Below are 16,971 nucleotides of genomic sequence, written 5' to 3' on the forward strand. Positions count from 1 at the left end.
TTTAAATGTAGTCGACGTAAATCAGTAAATACATTACAAACACAAACAAAGTGAAACTCATCTTCAATATCGCCGCTATTACATATGGTGCAATAGCGTTGATTATGAGGAAATTTATTGTTGCCATAACGCCCAGTTTCAATACGTAACTAATGAGACGAAAGTCGCAATCTAGTAAAAGGAATTCGATATTTAGAAGCAAATCTATCGAGATACTCAGCACGTTCGAAAGATATTTTAAAATGTTTATAAGTACACAAAACGGGCCTGTTACTAATAGCGTTGTACCAAGATTGTTTAAACTGATCAATAAGTCGTTTCCTATAAACTAAATAAAAAGATTTCATATCGACACAGCTGGGATTAATCCAAACATTTGAAAAACCAGCTGAGTCCAGCAGGTTGATTGTTTTTGTTGTGATCGTTTTTTCTCTAAATTTGCAAAATATTTAGTATTTTTTTCAAACCCTTCGATCCATTCGGCTTTTGATCTAATTAATATCCCTTTTATATTTTCTTCGTTAAGTTTGTTTAATTTTTCTTTTTCTTTGTTTAATTTATCTAGATTTTCATTTGTTTGTGAACTATGAAGGTCGGTTTCCATATCTCGTATATTCTGCAATATTTTGTTTTCTTCTTTTAAATCATTATTTCTTTTAAAGACTGAATATTTTATAGAATCGTCCCTGATTCTTCCTTTAATAACCTCCCAGAGTGTATGAGGGCTCTAATTTCCGTTACATTCTACAATTTCAATAATTGATTGCCGAATTTTACTTATATAAATTTCATCTGTTAATAAAGAATTGTTGATTTTGAAATAGCCTGGTCCGCGGTTATCTTGAACTTCATTTAAGGCTAATGTTACAATTGAATGATCCGATTTAAAACCAGGTTTTATTTCGCAAGTTGAAGTGATGTTTGTTAGCTCTGATGATGACAAGAAATAGTCTAATCTATAGAATATCGGTGGCTTTGTATTTGAATGCTATGTAAACATTTTCTTGTAGGGGTTTAAGACACGCCAAATATCTTCTAAATCGTATGCGTTCATTATTTGTTTTAATTTATGTGAACATTTGATATGTGTGTTCTGACAACCATTTAGTTTATCATATTTAAAATAGAGAATTGTATTAAAATCACCACCTATTAATACTGTTTTATCTGAATTTTCTTCCAGCAGTTTTTCTACATCATACAAAAAATCTGTATCATCAGTATTTGGCGCATATATATTAACTATAACGATATCTAGGCTGCCTATCTTCAGTGATAACATTTGTAAACGACCTGTTATTATTTCTTTATAATATATGTAACTATGGGATAAATTAGAATTTAAAAAAAATGCCAACCCCTTTGCTATTTATGCTATCTCCACTTAAGAAAAGTTATTTCCATAATTTACTAAAAATAGATTTTAAAGCTGCACTCTCACAGATATACCATTTTACAACTTTTTTTTATTTTGTATCATGGAAAGAGCAAATATCTGCAAACCAATAGTAAAGGATTGCTGACAAAAGATCATATTGCAGATTTTCATAATTTCGTCCGAAAATTAATTTTTTATGGTTTAAACCGTTACTAACGGTTTAAGAAAAATGCATAAAGCATCAATTTTTGAACTGGTTTCAATGGATTTTCGCCAAAATTGGCTCGTTAAAAAAATGTTAAAACGTTCAATCTGTGAGAGTGTAGCTTTAAATACGGGAGAGTCCGAGAGTTTCCGTGTTATTCCGTATAACTTTCCGGACTTGCGCCCTCAAGTGTCAAAAGACGGCGCTGTTTTACATTCTGCTTTGTGGCATGTTTCAAAGTGCTTGCGTAAATGTGCTCTTCAGTCATTAGGAAAATGCTATGTTTCTTAACAGATATCAAAAATCTGGTATTAACTTTAAAAAATAACTAAATAGAATTTAGCATCAAGCAATATGGCCAATATAATTTTATATCCTAAAGTTGCTCAGATGACGAATTAAGGAGACAATAAGGCAAGATGTACAAGTAAAGCAAGATGTAAATTTCTGAAAGCAAAATGTACAAGTCAGAACGCAAGATTTAATTTTTGCTTCAAAACCCGTCCATACGCAGCGATCCTGCGGAGTTATATGAGACCTTACTGCCCTGCTAAGGCTACCTCGCGGCAATCCCACTGCGCTCTTATCAGAACGTCGAACGACAACATTTGTTTTGGACATGCTCAAAGTACGTTCAGTCGCTCGGCGTTCTTTGTGACAACACCGCGTTCACAGGCGATGCAACTGCGTTGCCGCGGCGGTGCTTGCGATTCCACTGCGCGCATGTCGGCGTTTTAGATGTTTCTTCAACTCCGTGGGAAAGCCTCCCTAGTGTGACAGGGTTTAAACCGGCCTATCAATAAAATCCATTTGATGTGAAAAGCCAAAAGTTCATCGTACAAAAGGGGCAATGGGAGCATACCAACGAAAGTAATCTTTATTTTATAGTATCGAAATGACAATGATTCCAAGTTTACCTCGCCTAACTGTATGTATAATAAATGTTTACAATCCCATTTAAAACTTTATTATATGAATACCCGGTCCCTAATTGCCATAAAGTTTAATAGATTACCGGTATGCTATTACCAATATGCCTTCCTTCTGTATGAGTTGTCATAAACTACACGCATAATTATGCCGGATAAGGTTAAGGAAGTATTTTGACCCCTATAAAATCACGACTCCGGTCATTAGCCTTCAGAAAAGTGACCCATTTTCAGTAAAAATGGTCTTTTCGAGGACACAAACCTATGCGCCATCCACGCCAAGCGTGTCAAAGGACATCCAGCTCGCTCGCCGCATCCGTGGGGAACGTGCCTAGGCACCAGGCTTCTGCTACAGCTACGAACGGCCCTCTTTAGGGCCACAGAAAACATTCAGATAGAAATTTCTTGCCAAGTGTCCACCAAATACTTAAATTAGCCCCCACCACCCAAAGCCAGTTTTTGGAAAGAGCATTTTGGTCAGTGGTGTAAATAAAGTTTATCATTTCGTAGTAAAGCACCCCACATTTCTGTGTTTCACACTCTTGCCGGCCGGCCCGTACCTTGTTCATGTTATACACAGCCTGAAAAGCAATTGATTTTGCAATAATATCATGTGGTATTTGTTTCAAAGTATACGATACGACAATATATGCATGTACGTCCTTGTAACTTCTTCGACTCATACTCTCTTTGGTATTGGAATTGATTTTGTGCTGATTATGCTCTGTGCTTTTCACCAGTGTCCGACGAAGTACGTACGCCGTCGAGTAGAGTCGGTTTCGATTCGAACGTTGTGCCATCTTTGCAGCGTTCTAATTCAATAAATAACTCAGATAAAACTAAAACAGTTATGCACATGTAAACCCATTACTGTTCTACAGGTAATGAAGTGAAATAAACAACTTTTTTATTTTCCAAAATCATATAATATTGTTGATAGAAATTCAGACAAATCACATATTACGCCAAAACAGACCGATTTTAACAGCCAATCAGAATCGAGCATGGACCAATCAAAAAAATTCTTGCTAAAGTAGGTCAGTGGGACACATTTTGCTATTTCTTTGTTATAAATAAGAGATATTTAGATTTCCGAAACATTCTTCAGTATCACTCTGATAGAAACATAAATATGTCTGGACGTGGCAAAGGAGGAAAGGGACTGGGAAAGGGAGGCGCGAAGCGTCATCGCAAAGTTTTGCGTGACAACATCCAGGGTATTACCAAGCCCGCTATCCGTCGTCTCGCTCGTCGTGGTGGTGTGAAGAGAATCTCCGGACTCATCTACGAGGAGACCCGTGGCGTCCTTAAGGTTTTCCTTGAGAACGTGATCCGCGATGCCGTGACATACACAGAGCACGCCAAGAGGAAGACCGTCACTGCCATGGACGTCGTCTACGCTCTGAAGAGACAGGGCAGGACTCTGTACGGATTCGGCGGTTAAACACTTGGTTTCAAGTACACAAACGGCCCTTTTTAGGGCCACACAATTTTTCATGAAAGATATTACTTACAATTGTCATCTTTTTCCCAAAACACTATTCATCCCGCACTCTAATTAAACTATTTTTGTCCCATATATTCAGGACATATCATAATAATGTACACAAATGCGTATAGACAAAGTCATTACCAACTAGTCCACTTAAAAAAAGCCTTAATTCAGTAATTCTTTTTTAAGGAAATGTTGTTTTTTTTCCAGTACGAATAGAGCACAGTGAAACATTGGTCTGCATAGTGTACATAGTATTTTCAAAACCAGAGTTCCTGCATAGATGGCCAACTTGCGTACTACTTTCTATTGTGAGGGAACATGCTATACGATTCAAATTTATAATACCAATACATTGAGCATTTTTCTTTCAAAAAAATGAACAACTATTTAATCATTCATAACGAATAAAAAGTTATTAGACAGCAAACACCGATTCTCGTTCAGAAAATATTGTCACTTCTTCGTTTTTATTCTCGCGCATGCGCATAAGCGACAGCCAATGAAAAAAAATCTTTAGAAAACGATAAAAAGTAGGTCAATCCGGTCGTCGCAATATAAATAGAAAACTTTTCAGTTTACCACTATTCTTTGCTCGTCACAGAAACAATCATGCCGACTAAAGGTATTGCATCTAAGGGATCCAAGAAGGCCGCCACCAAGGCAAAGACCGCCCGGTCTACTGACAAGAAACGCAAGAGGAGGAGGAGGGAGTCGTACGCTATCTACATCTACAAAGTACTGAAGCAGGTGCACCCCGACACTGGTGTTTCCAGCAAGGCCATGTCCATCATGAACAGCTTTGTCAACGACATCTTTGAGAGAATCGCTGCCGAGGCTTCAAGACTGGCCCACTACAACAAAAGGTCCACGATCACGTCCAGAGAAATCCAGACTGCCGTGCGACTTCTGTTGCCCGGTGAACTTGCCAAGCACGCCGTGTCTGAGGGCACCAAGGCTGTGACCAAGTACACCAGCAGCAAGTAAACTCCTCGCCAAGGACTTACTCTTCAAACGGCCCTTTTTAGGGCCACCTACACTCTTTTGAAAGAATTTAACTTACTTGTCATCCCTATTCTTGCATGTAATTTCGAGTATTCCCCACCCCCTTAAGAAACGTTTCCAGCATTTACCTTACCTGGTCGAAAATATGGTTTTAGAACTCACACTCCCTATGGAAAGGCTATCTATTTCATAATTTTCACAATAGCAGATTACTTGTGTTCTAACAATGCAGAAATGCTATGTTTTGACAATGCAGAAATGCCATGTTTGAAATATCATTAATTTACACATGACATTAGTCCAGTCCTACGAAATATACATGTGTTAAGTTCTCTTACAGCCGGATAGCCTATCTATCTACTTTTTCGAGGTATACAAGGCCTGCATGGCATTGAAAAGGATAAAGCCCTACTTTTCTGTTTGCATAACCCGAACGAAACATCAACTTTGAGCCTATGTTTTGAACGAAGCAATTACCAAAATTTTAAGCTTTGATCATATTATTGTTACAATGATTATAAATCAGCATCTGTAAAGAAATAAATTTTAAATTTAGCCTATTTGTATTATAAATTGCAATTTTAAAACGCATAATCATTCAGTAAGAACGGAAAAAAGTCGAGCCTACGAATTTCCGTTAGCGGTGTTCTCATTGGTCAATATCTTTTTCAGAGCTAGGCTGTCATTGGGCGGTATTTCTCAGTGTAATTTTTCTGAAGTAGGTCAATCCTATTTTCGAGTATAAATCCAAAGGTTAGTGTGCGTGTATGCATTTCAGTATCTGTTGAACACACGACTGAACTGCTCATCATGTCTGGACGTGGTAAAGGAGGAAAATCCAAGGGAAAGGCAAAGAGCCGATCCAGCCGTGCCGGTCTTCAGTTCCCTGTTGGCCGTATCCACCGTCTTCTGCGCAAGGGCAACTACGCCGAACGAGTCGGAGCCGGTGCACCCGTGTACTTGGGTGCACTAGCGGATCCAGGGGGGGCGCACCCGGCGCACGCCCCCCCCCCCCTAAAATTCCCGGAGCTTACATGTTCTTTGGTATGGAAACAATAAAATATACTATATTTTCCTATTTTTTCTTCGCTCGCTTCGCTCGCGTATCTTTATACAACATTGCCTTTTGAGATGTACTCGTACACAACACAGAGTGCACGCAATTTAAACGTTCCCGCCTTCCCTTACTGTAATAATTCGGCACTATATAACAGGATCATGTTGATGCGCCGTAAAACCCATACAAACAAACACATCAGTCAATTAATTTCCTTTGGGTACATTTATACGACAACAAATATGGCTGCGCCGTCAAGTCCCAAACGCCCCAAGAAACAGAAGAGTTTGCACAGTTTCTTTAGCAACAAAGAAAAAGAAAGAAGGTAAGCAATTTTAAATTGGTTGATTTAGGCAAATATGACTTGTTCACTGTTCCACCATGCATGTAGATATGATGCAATTGGAGCATATGTTTGTCGTTTAAATATCACGGATTTCTTCAAGCGCCGTGGATATTTGCCTCGAATCAGAGAGATAAATACAATTATACATGTATCTTCCCTCGTTTTTCCCGCTTAACGAAAATATACAAATTATATAAGCCACTTAGTCGTCCTAATAGAAACCTCGTTATGATATTAGAACTAAAGGTATGCCCCTGGATCTGCTAGTGCAACCTTTAGAGTGATTAAAAGTTACGCCCCCCCCCTAACCCCAAATCCTGGATCCGCCCCTGTAACTTCTTTTCTAAATGTTACACTTGCCCATGATTTAATAATATCACGAAGATATTTCGATTTTATTTCAAGCCTATCAATTTTATTTGGGTCTATATTACATTTGAAAATAAAATCTCTTCCAAATCTAACCATCATATTTTCATATATTTTTACCCATTTTGAATCTTTTTGAAACAACATTCGTTTAACTTGAATTTATTGCACATTCGAATTTTAATATGTCTAGCATTTTTAAACCTCCATTTTCATAACTTTGTATAATTTGATTTCTTGAAACTTTATCAGGTTTATTGTCCCATAAATATTTAAATGTTTTCCTATTCCCTATTTTTCCTAAAAGCGAAAGATTCCATTTATTCCATGTTTCTAAACAGGCTTCGAATTCCAGCATTTTATCTTTGAAATTCAATTCATTTATGACTTTTGAATTGTTACTGAATATAATTCATAGTGCCTGCGCTGTGTTCATGTTACATTCGAAATTGCTGTCGCAGATACTTGTTTTGTTATCTTTCAGTGACCCTAGCCTTAAAATTGAGCACTTTGATTTGTTAAGAGTTAATCCTGATATACTTCGATAATTATCTTAAGTTTTAATAAGAGTGTCGAAGGATTTTTTTGATCCATCTAAAATGAAACTAGCATCGTCCGCAAATATTTCCCAAAGAGGCGTTTTAAACGGTTTCTTAAACCGTACTGGTCAGAGACGATAGAACCCATGTCAATGTGGGACGCTTGCGAACTGTGGCGCCGTGCGGGTAGACCAAGAGTGCCGACCGATGTAATTAATGTTCGTTGCATACAAGAGCGCCAAACGTAAATTCCGTCTTGCACAGAGACGGTGTATCGAGGAATATCTAGCCACCATAGACAACACCCTAGAACATATAGCAAAGACTGATCCAGGCAGATTTTGGAAAACGGTCAATTCTAGGAAAAAGTTATCAATTTCAAATAGCGGGGCAGGAATAAACTTTAATGGAACAATGTACCGGGACAGGAACGATCTAGTTAGGGAATGGGGCTTATATTTCCAAGATCTTTATTTCCCATCACATTTTCATGATTTTGACGATGACTGGAAGGAACATGTATCACGAACAGTCCAGAATGCATTTGACAATATTAAACCTGACCCAGATGCTTTTGTGTCAGAAAAAAATAGTTGACAGTGCGATTCAAACGTTACCTAAGTGCAAGGCAGGTGGAAGTGACGGGATTTTATATGAACACCTGAAGGTCAATCATAGCTCCAGTATTGGCTGATATGTTTACTTGTACGTTAAGACTGTCCCATATTCCGGTGTTTATGGAGATAGGTACGATAAATACTATGCATAAGGGAGGTAATAAGAGAAAAGACGACCAAAATAACTATCGAGCCATCACTCTGTCATCGGTCATTTTAAAAGTTTTTGAAATAGTTATTTTGCAACGATGCAAGGACCAACTACTTACAAACATTGACAACCAACAGGGTGGTTTTCAAAAACAGTTAGGGTGTTTGATGTCATCTTTTGCTCTACGTGAAAGCTTATTATTCGCCCGGGAACATTCCTCAACTGTATATCTTTGTTTTCTGGATGGGGGACAAGCTTTTGACCGCGTCTGGCACGATGGGCTTTTCTACAAACTTCTGCAAACCACCATTGATCATACAACACTTATTTCAGTAAAAGAGATGTATACAGCAGTACAAAGCCATGTAAGATATAAGGGTTTATCGTCAGAAAACATCGACGTCCTACAAGGAAATCCTCAAGGCCGAAAGACGTCACCTATAATGTACTTTGTCTTTATTGACGGACTTATAACGGAGTTGCGTGACAGTGGTTGTCACCCTAACCCATTCATTATACAAATACATAGTGTCTTACGTGGACTACCGTACGTTCCCCTCTTCCTACGCTTGGAAAAGTATTCTCCAAAATAAGGTGCTGAAAATGGAAAGGCAAAAAGGGTTCGACTTTGTGCTCCAACTTAATTCAAGGTGGCTCACCCCAAACACAATCACACCGGGGAAATATCCAAATTTATGGATAGCTGCAAAGGCCTCTCCAAAACTATTGGCGATGTGCTCATTTCTAATGAACTTAAGTGCCTCATTTATGACGAGACAATACTCTCGCAACTGTGAAATGGGTCATTTTATGTGCGAAAGCCTGCCAGAACATATCATGTGCTACTGTTATAAGATCGATCATGTGAGGCAAACACTGTGGGAACATGTCATTGACCTTAAAGGTGTGGTTTATTTTAGAAAGTTTATGACTCTAAGTGGGAGAGAACAGTGCCTCAATATATTGAACATTTCTGCAGAAATGTCAGATATGAAATTGTCAATTTGGGATTTAGCAAAGGTGCTTAAAAAACATGTTTGAATTTGCGTAATATAACCTGGACTTACACATAAAGGCAGTGCATAGATATGAAGGCTCGTTTGCTAAGAATGAAATATTCATCCTTATATTGCATTTCGTGTTGCTGTTGTTGTAGTTACTTCTTTAAATGCTCAATGACTGTAATAACTGCTATTTTTTATTGACTACTCATCTGAACATTTAGTCTTAGTCTGCCACAAAAAAAAGCTTCTCACATTTGTATTTCCATATAAATTAAATCGTTTACATTTGATTCTCCTTATGCAGTATGGAATTTAGAATTTCGCCAAAAACCTGCAATTTTAAACAAATCAACCAAACACCTCGGGCAATTACTCAGTTATATCTTGGTTGTGATAATTGAGTAGTTATCTTCACTGACCTTGCACATATAGGTGTAATCATCCTTCAAATTTAAAAAAAAAACACCAGTTCATTTATTTTGTATGTTTATATCTTGTCCAATGTTGTGTATATAACACCATGCATTATTTGACATTTGTATTGTACATTGGTATCAACTAAACCTGCTGTATATATGTTATGCTCTCCATGTATGGAGGAAATAAAAGATCTATCTATCGTCCTCAAATAGAGTTTGTTTTATGTCAATATTGTTTACCTTTATACCTTTGATATTCTCATTTTTACTGATTTCAATAGTTCGATGCAACAAATGAATAAATACGGGGAAAGAGGGCATCCTTGTCTCACACCTTTACGTATATTAAAGAACTCGGATAAAAACCGTTATCCGTAACACAACCTTTGGCATCTGAATAAAATAGTTGAACCCATTTTATTTTATCGTTGCCGAAATTGAACTTTTTAAGGCATTTTGTTAGGATATTGTGATCGAGGCTATCAAAGGCTTTATTAAAATCAGAAAAGATTACCAAACCTACTTTATTATTTTCATTTGTAAAATCAATTGCTTTTTTAAGAATTCTGACATTTTCCCCAATATATCTCCCCTTGATAAAACCTGTCTGATCGCAACTTCTACTCTTCTGTAAGAATGATTTTACTCTATTGGCAATTGACTTTGAAGCTATTTTATAATCTATATTAAGAAGCGAAATTGGTCTCCAATTGTTTATTTGAGTTATATCTTTATCTTTTTTCGGAAGGAGCGTGATAATACTTTGTTTTTCCAATTCTGTCAAACTTCCAATTTCTAATGAATAATTTAAAGACTTAACAAAGTAATTTTTTTTATTTCGTTCCAGAAAGTTTTATAAAATTCCGCTGTCAGACCATCCGACCCGGGAATTTTGTTATTTTTCATTGCGTTTAAAGCGTTAAAACATTCATATTCAGTATGATCTTCCAGCCTATGATCTTCATTTGAAAGACAGTTATTCTCATTTTGAGAGAAGGGGGTATTTTCTGGATATTCTATATAGTCATCCTTCTTATAAAGTGATTCATAAAATGATAGTTTCAAGTTTATTGGCAATATCGGCAATACATAAGCCTTTGCCCATTAACATACACATAGGATGAGATGTACACAAATTGAAAAGATGACAAATACAAAATAAACTAAAAAAACAACAACAACACACACACACACGTACATAATATAAAGAACACAATCATAATTTACTTTATTGTAACTAAGAAGCAATTGCATCAATGCTGCTTCTTAGTTACAATAACGTCGTTGAAAAGCATCGTAAATATATTTATATACAATTCTTATATTGTTTGTGTGTTTTGAAGACATTAAAACCCTAAATTTATTCAAGGTATTCCATGAATTGGAAATATTGAATTGTTGACGTAAATCATAATAAAAAGGGACAAGCAAGCAAAAAATGAAATTCAGACTCAACCATATTAGTATTGCATAGTTGACATTTTCGTTCTAGACGTGCAACATTATTAAACCTTCCAACTTCTATTTCAAGAGAGTGAGAACATAGTCAGAATCTCGATAATGCAATTCTATATTTATCATTAATATTTAACTCGAGATACTTTTCAAATTCAAAATTTACCTTGAATTGTTTATAATAATTTAACTTTGGTTGTGAATGAATGGTATCAGTCCACTGCTGTACATATTGATACATATTGTCTTAATGATATAAAACAAGAATTGTTTATATGATCAGAAGACCAAACATAACTAAAACCGAGGGTGTCTAACACAGTCTTTACAGATTTAGACCAGTTATCCTTAGCATTGCAGTAAACAAAACTAGCATCATTAACTTGTTCACAATATATACTATTCATAAGCGAGGTTGGGGAAGATTTGATTTTGCACCAAAATTTAGGTGCTCTGATTTTACATAACAATGTTAAAGGAAATCGTCCTAGCTTTCCAAGAACAGCAGCATTAGAAGTTTGAGAGCGAACTCCAAGAATGTGTTTACAATATTTAAGGTGGAGTTTATCCACCTCTTTCATGTCATATATACCCCAAACCTCACAACCATACATAAGAATAGGAGCAATCATAGAGTCGAACAATAACAGTTTGGTCTTAATGTCGCGTTTAACCCTACCAAAAATTGTTACAAGGTGATTATATGCTTTCAAAGCTTGGTCTTTCAGCGCTTTAACTGCATTTACAAAACTTCCATTGTAATTGAATTTTATACCCAAATAACAGAAGCTATCCACTGTTTCGACAACATTATTATTAATGGACCAAACAGAACGATTCAATGTTTTTTGTTTTTCAAAAATACATATTTTAGTTTTAGCAACATTAATTTTAAGACCCCACTTGCATGAATATCTATGTATTGCATCAAGTTGAGCTTGAAGACTATTAGGGTCAGTTGTGAACAGAGCAATGTCGTCAGCAAACAGTAACATGTATAGAGACAGCTTAGTTATATCATTCTGTGTTAGATGTTCAAAATCTAAATACTCCCGAATGTCATTAATAAACAAAATAAATAAAAGAGGTTCCCCTTGTTTCACTCCAAGAGATATATCGATCAGTTCTGAATGTGACATAGTATTCATATCTTTAACACATGCCTTAACATTTGTATATATGGACGTAAGCATGGTTATCATTTTACTACTTATACCAGACTGAACTAATTCAATCCACAAAGCATCGTGTATAACAGTATCAAAGGCCTTTTCATAATCAATAAAAGCACAGTATAATTCTGTTTTTGCGCTAAAACCTTTTGAATAATAGTATGAAGTATAAAAATACAATCAACAGTGATTCTGTTGTCACGAAAACGAAACTGCGCACCATTGAATTTATTTTCAGTTTCACACCACTTATTTATCCGATTTCTCAACAATAACGAAAATGATTTGGCAATCACATTAACGAGTGTAATCCCTCTATAATTAGATGGGTTAGTTTTATCACCCTTTTTATGGATAGGCACAATAACACCTTTAGTCCAGGCTTCTGGATAAATTCCATTACCAAATATCTTGTTAAAAATATTTACTAAATACGGAGCAATAAACATTTTTGCATCTATGAAAAAATCAGCAACATTGCCACTAATATCACTGCTTTTGTGTCTGGACATAGAACTAATTGTATTAACTATCTCATCTAACGTAAAAGCACAATCAAGGCTATCAACTATCACTATTGTTAAATTCTTCATTGTTAAAATTACTTGCATTTGGTGTAGCTGACATATTCTTAAAATGGTTAACAAAGGATTCTAACGGTACATCGACCGCCGTGCTATTTGTCTTATTATTTTTTTGTAATGTAAAATGATTTTGCATGAGCTAGAACTAGATTATTATCTGATACAAGATTGCCATTAATGTTTAGCTGGTTTGTTCCCACTTTGCCAACTGTTAATTGCCTCCAATTAAAGTAACTACCAATTTTGTCCTCGCACCTCCAACTTACCTGTATTTTCACCATTAGACTGGCACCCAAATTTATTTGTAGTTGAAATTAACTTCTAATCCTTCCTTATCAGATATAAAATGTTTTAGTATTAAAATTTAAATGTTAGTTTCAACAAAAAACAATGTCGATTTTGACTTGTTCATTGTAACAGTTGTAACGGGTTCTACCAATTCACTATGACGGAAGTCTATAGTGTAGACTATTGTGTACATGTAACTACATTTTCCCGTGCTAAAGAAGTTCAGTACTTTTATTTGGATTATAATAAGTATGATTTACAATGTATACTTCTTTCAATTTCATTTAAAGTTTAAGTCATACTTTGTCATATGATTTTATATTCAGAGTTTACTGTCTGCTGTCTATTAATAACTGTATATGCAAATCTGGTTAGTTCCATTTCGTTCGTAAATGATTCATTGGGAAGTGTGTTTATTATTAAATTAAATATGAAATAGATTTCTTTAAGTAGCTTGTTTGGAATAAATTTATCATTAAAATGTTCTATAATTAGCAACCTATAGGCTTTTTATAAAGTTGTTTAGCTTTGTCCTTTGGTTGATTTTATAATCAAATTAAACTGTGCTACTTGTATTAATATTCACATTTTATAAATCATACTTGGATTGGTTTTTCTTTCTACTTAAAGACCGACTGAATTAGTTTCAGGAAGTTATCTGTCCTCTAACGATACCTTCACCATATTTACATTCTTGGATTCTGTTAAGGTAGTGTGTGGTTTCCCTGTGGGCCACTCACATTTTTCATATATGTTTTTCAATTTAAAACTTGATTAATGTAACTGAGATGTGAAAGTTCTCTGATTTTTGATAGTTAAAAATAAATTACTTGGAGTTTAGCTTTTTAAACTGTGTTTCTCAATATTTGACACTTGACAGAATTGTTTTAACCTTACAACATAAAGTTGCATTATGGCTTGCCTGAGCAGCTAGGTGTAGCTTGGACATTTGTTAGTTTCATAGCTGTTTTTGTTTTACTGTGTTATTTCCATTTGAATATAATTAATGAACTTAAATTCTTGAATAGATTGTATAAAAAATGAAAACATCTCAGTTGCTTTTCACGCCCAACCTCCCTGCCTTTGCCCTGTGTCGAACCTGAGGGTTCTTGTAACCGCCCGTGCTGCTTACTACCACTCGTTGAGGTTCGGTTACACAGTAATAGCATGCAATAAACCAAATGATTTTATCATTAATCAATCAAAAATAATCAACAACTTTAATTAATAAGATTCAAGATTCAACACATTTATTAAGTAATTTGAACACAATCGTATTCCTCATTACATGATCAAAATATAATTCAATTATATATATATATATATACACAATGACAACACAATAGGTTTGAATGTGAGACACGACAGATATAATATGATCACTATTAATAATCAGTATTTTGCACATTAGATATGTACTAAATAGTGTTAAAATTGACATAGAGGATGGACAAACAAGCGTTAAGCAAAATATTTAAATTCTATTTGTCACGAGAGTGGCATATCATATAACAATCAGGTACTTTGTAAACAATCAAATTTTAGGAAGAAATATTATAAGTACAACTTTTTTTATTTTGTATCATGGAAAGAGCAAATATCTGCAAACCAATAGTAAAGGATTGCTGACAAAAGATCATATTGCAGATTTTCATAATTTCGTCCGAAAATTAATATTTTATGGTTTAAACCGTTACTAACGGTTTAAGAAAAATGCATAAAACATCAATTTTTGAACTGGTTTCAATGGATTTTCGCCAAAATTGGCTCGTTAAAAAATGTTAAAACGTTCAATCTGTGAGAGTGTAGCTTTAAATACGGGAGAGTCCGAGAGTTTCCGTGTTATTCCGTATAACTTTCCGGACTTGCGCCCTCAAGTGTCAAAAGACGGCGCTGTTTTACATTCTGCTTTGTGGCATGTTTCAAAGTGCTTGCGTAAATGTGCTCTTCAGTCATTAGGAAAATGCTATGTTTCTTAACAGATATCAAAAATCTGGTATTAACTTTAAAAAATAACTAAATAGAATTTAGCATCAAGCAATATGGCCAATATAATTTTATATCCTAAAGTTGCTCAGATGACGAATTAAGGAGACAATAAGGCAAGATGTACAAGTAAAGCAAGATGTAAATTTCTGAAAGCAAAATGTACAAGTCAGAACGCAAGATTTAATTTTTGCTTCAAAACCCGTCCATACGCAGCGATCCTGCGGAGTTATATGAGACCTTACTGCCCTGCTAAGGCTACCTCGCGGCAATCCCACTGCGCTCTTATCAGAACGTCGAACGACAACATTTGTTTTGGACATGCTCAAAGTACGTTCAGTCGCTCGGCGTTCTTTGTGACAACACCGCGTTCACAGGCGATGCAACTGCGTTGCCGCGGCGGTGCTTGCGATTCCACTGCGCGCATGTCGGCGTTTTAGATGTTTCTTCAACTCCGTGGGAAAGCCTCCCTAGTGTGACAGGGTTTAAACCGGCCTATCAATAAAATCCATTTGATGTGAAAAGCCAAAAGTTCATCGTACAAAAGGGGCAATGGGAGCATACCAACGAAAGTAATCTTTATTTTATAGTATCGAAATGACAATGATTCCAAGTTTACCTCGCCTAACTGTATGTATAATAAATGTTTACAATCCCATTTAAAACTTTATTATATGAATACCCGGTCCCTAATTGCCATAAAGTTTAATAGATTACCGGTATGCTATTACCAATATGCCTTCCTTCTGTATGAGTTGTCATAAACTACACGCATAATTATGCCGGATAAGGTTAAGGAAGTATTTTGACCCCTATAAAATCACGACTCCGGTCATTAGCCTTCAGAAAAGTGACCCATTTTCAGTAAAAATGGTCTTTTCGAGGACACAAACCTATGCGCCATCCACGCCAAGCGTGTCAAAGGACATCCAGCTCGCTCGCCGCATCCGTGGGGAACGTGCCTAGGCATCAGGCTTCTGCTACAGCTACGAACGGCCCTTTTTAGGGCCACAGAAAACATTCAGAAAGAAATTTCTTGCCAAGTGTCCACCAAATACTTAAATTAGCCCCCACCACCCAAAGCCAGTTTTTGGAAAGAGCATTTTGTTCAGTGGTGTAAATAAAGTTTATCATTTCGTAGTAAAGCACCCCACATTTCTGTGTTTCACACTCTTGCCGGCCGGCCCGTACCTTGTTCATGTTATACACAGCCTGAAAAGCAATTGATTTTGCAATAATATCATGTGGTATTTGTTTCAAAGTATACGATACGACAATATATGCATGTACGTCCTTGTAACTTCTTCGACTCATACTCTCTTTGGTATTGGAGGCGGGAAAACCAGGCTGTAGAGGTTAGTTGTGTTTATTTGGCTCTTATATTTTTCCTAAATTCTACATTTATAAGACTATTTCGGCTTTAAATTTTTGTTTCAAAATTACTAACAGTATTCGTCGGTTAATTTGCTGACATTTGTTTGACATTCTGGTAATTATTCAAGACAAAATTCCAAAAAGAAGTTCAACCCATTGTTCATCTATATTGGCATTTGGACCAGTTTGTGTTCGCCATTATTGGTTTCATGTACTAAAATTAGATAATACACATTATAATACATCACGGTACACTTAGTTACGGGTGACTGAACACACCCCGTCATTTACCAAAATCGCGCATCTCGCTTGAGCAGACAGAAATTTTCTTTCGGCTAGATTTTCTTTGGCGCCATAGTTTCTATTTTCTTGTTGCTAGTTTTTCTTTGGAGTTAATTTCAAAACAACGTGTATTCGGACAAATTATTATCAGATAAGTTACTTATATTTGCTATTATTTAACTGATTAAGCTCAAACAACCCGCCTACATCCTGTTTGAATGTTAGTTATTAAGCTTACGTTTGAGTTCAGTCAGTGACAAAGCTCGTCTTGCTGAAGCTGCCAACAAGTACTAGGATTCTCGAGCCAAATAATTCACAT

At 35.8% G+C, this 16,971-nt stretch overlaps 2 protein-coding genes across 2 annotated transcripts; both read left to right on the plus strand.

The window, feature by feature from the left end:
• The first annotated feature begins 3,631 nt into the window (after positions 1-3,631).
• Positions 3,632-3,965, plus strand: LOC128238427 (histone H4). Its single transcript, XM_052954342.1, has one exon. The coding sequence runs from the start codon at positions 3,645-3,647 to the stop codon at positions 3,954-3,956; it is 312 nt and encodes a 103-aa protein (XP_052810302.1). The 5' UTR covers positions 3,632-3,644; the 3' UTR covers positions 3,957-3,965.
• Positions 3,966-4,598: 633 nt separating this feature from the next.
• On the plus strand, positions 4,599-5,063 carry LOC128238428 (histone H2B). Its single transcript, XM_052954343.1, has one exon. The coding sequence runs from the start codon at positions 4,617-4,619 to the stop codon at positions 4,989-4,991; it is 375 nt and encodes a 124-aa protein (XP_052810303.1). The 5' UTR covers positions 4,599-4,616; the 3' UTR covers positions 4,992-5,063.
• Positions 5,064-16,971: the final 11,908 nt, after the last annotated feature.

This window comes from Mya arenaria, chromosome 6, assembly GCF_026914265.1.
Source record: "Mya arenaria isolate MELC-2E11 chromosome 6, ASM2691426v1".
NCBI classification, from domain to species: Eukaryota; Metazoa; Mollusca; class Bivalvia; order Myida; family Myidae; genus Mya; species Mya arenaria.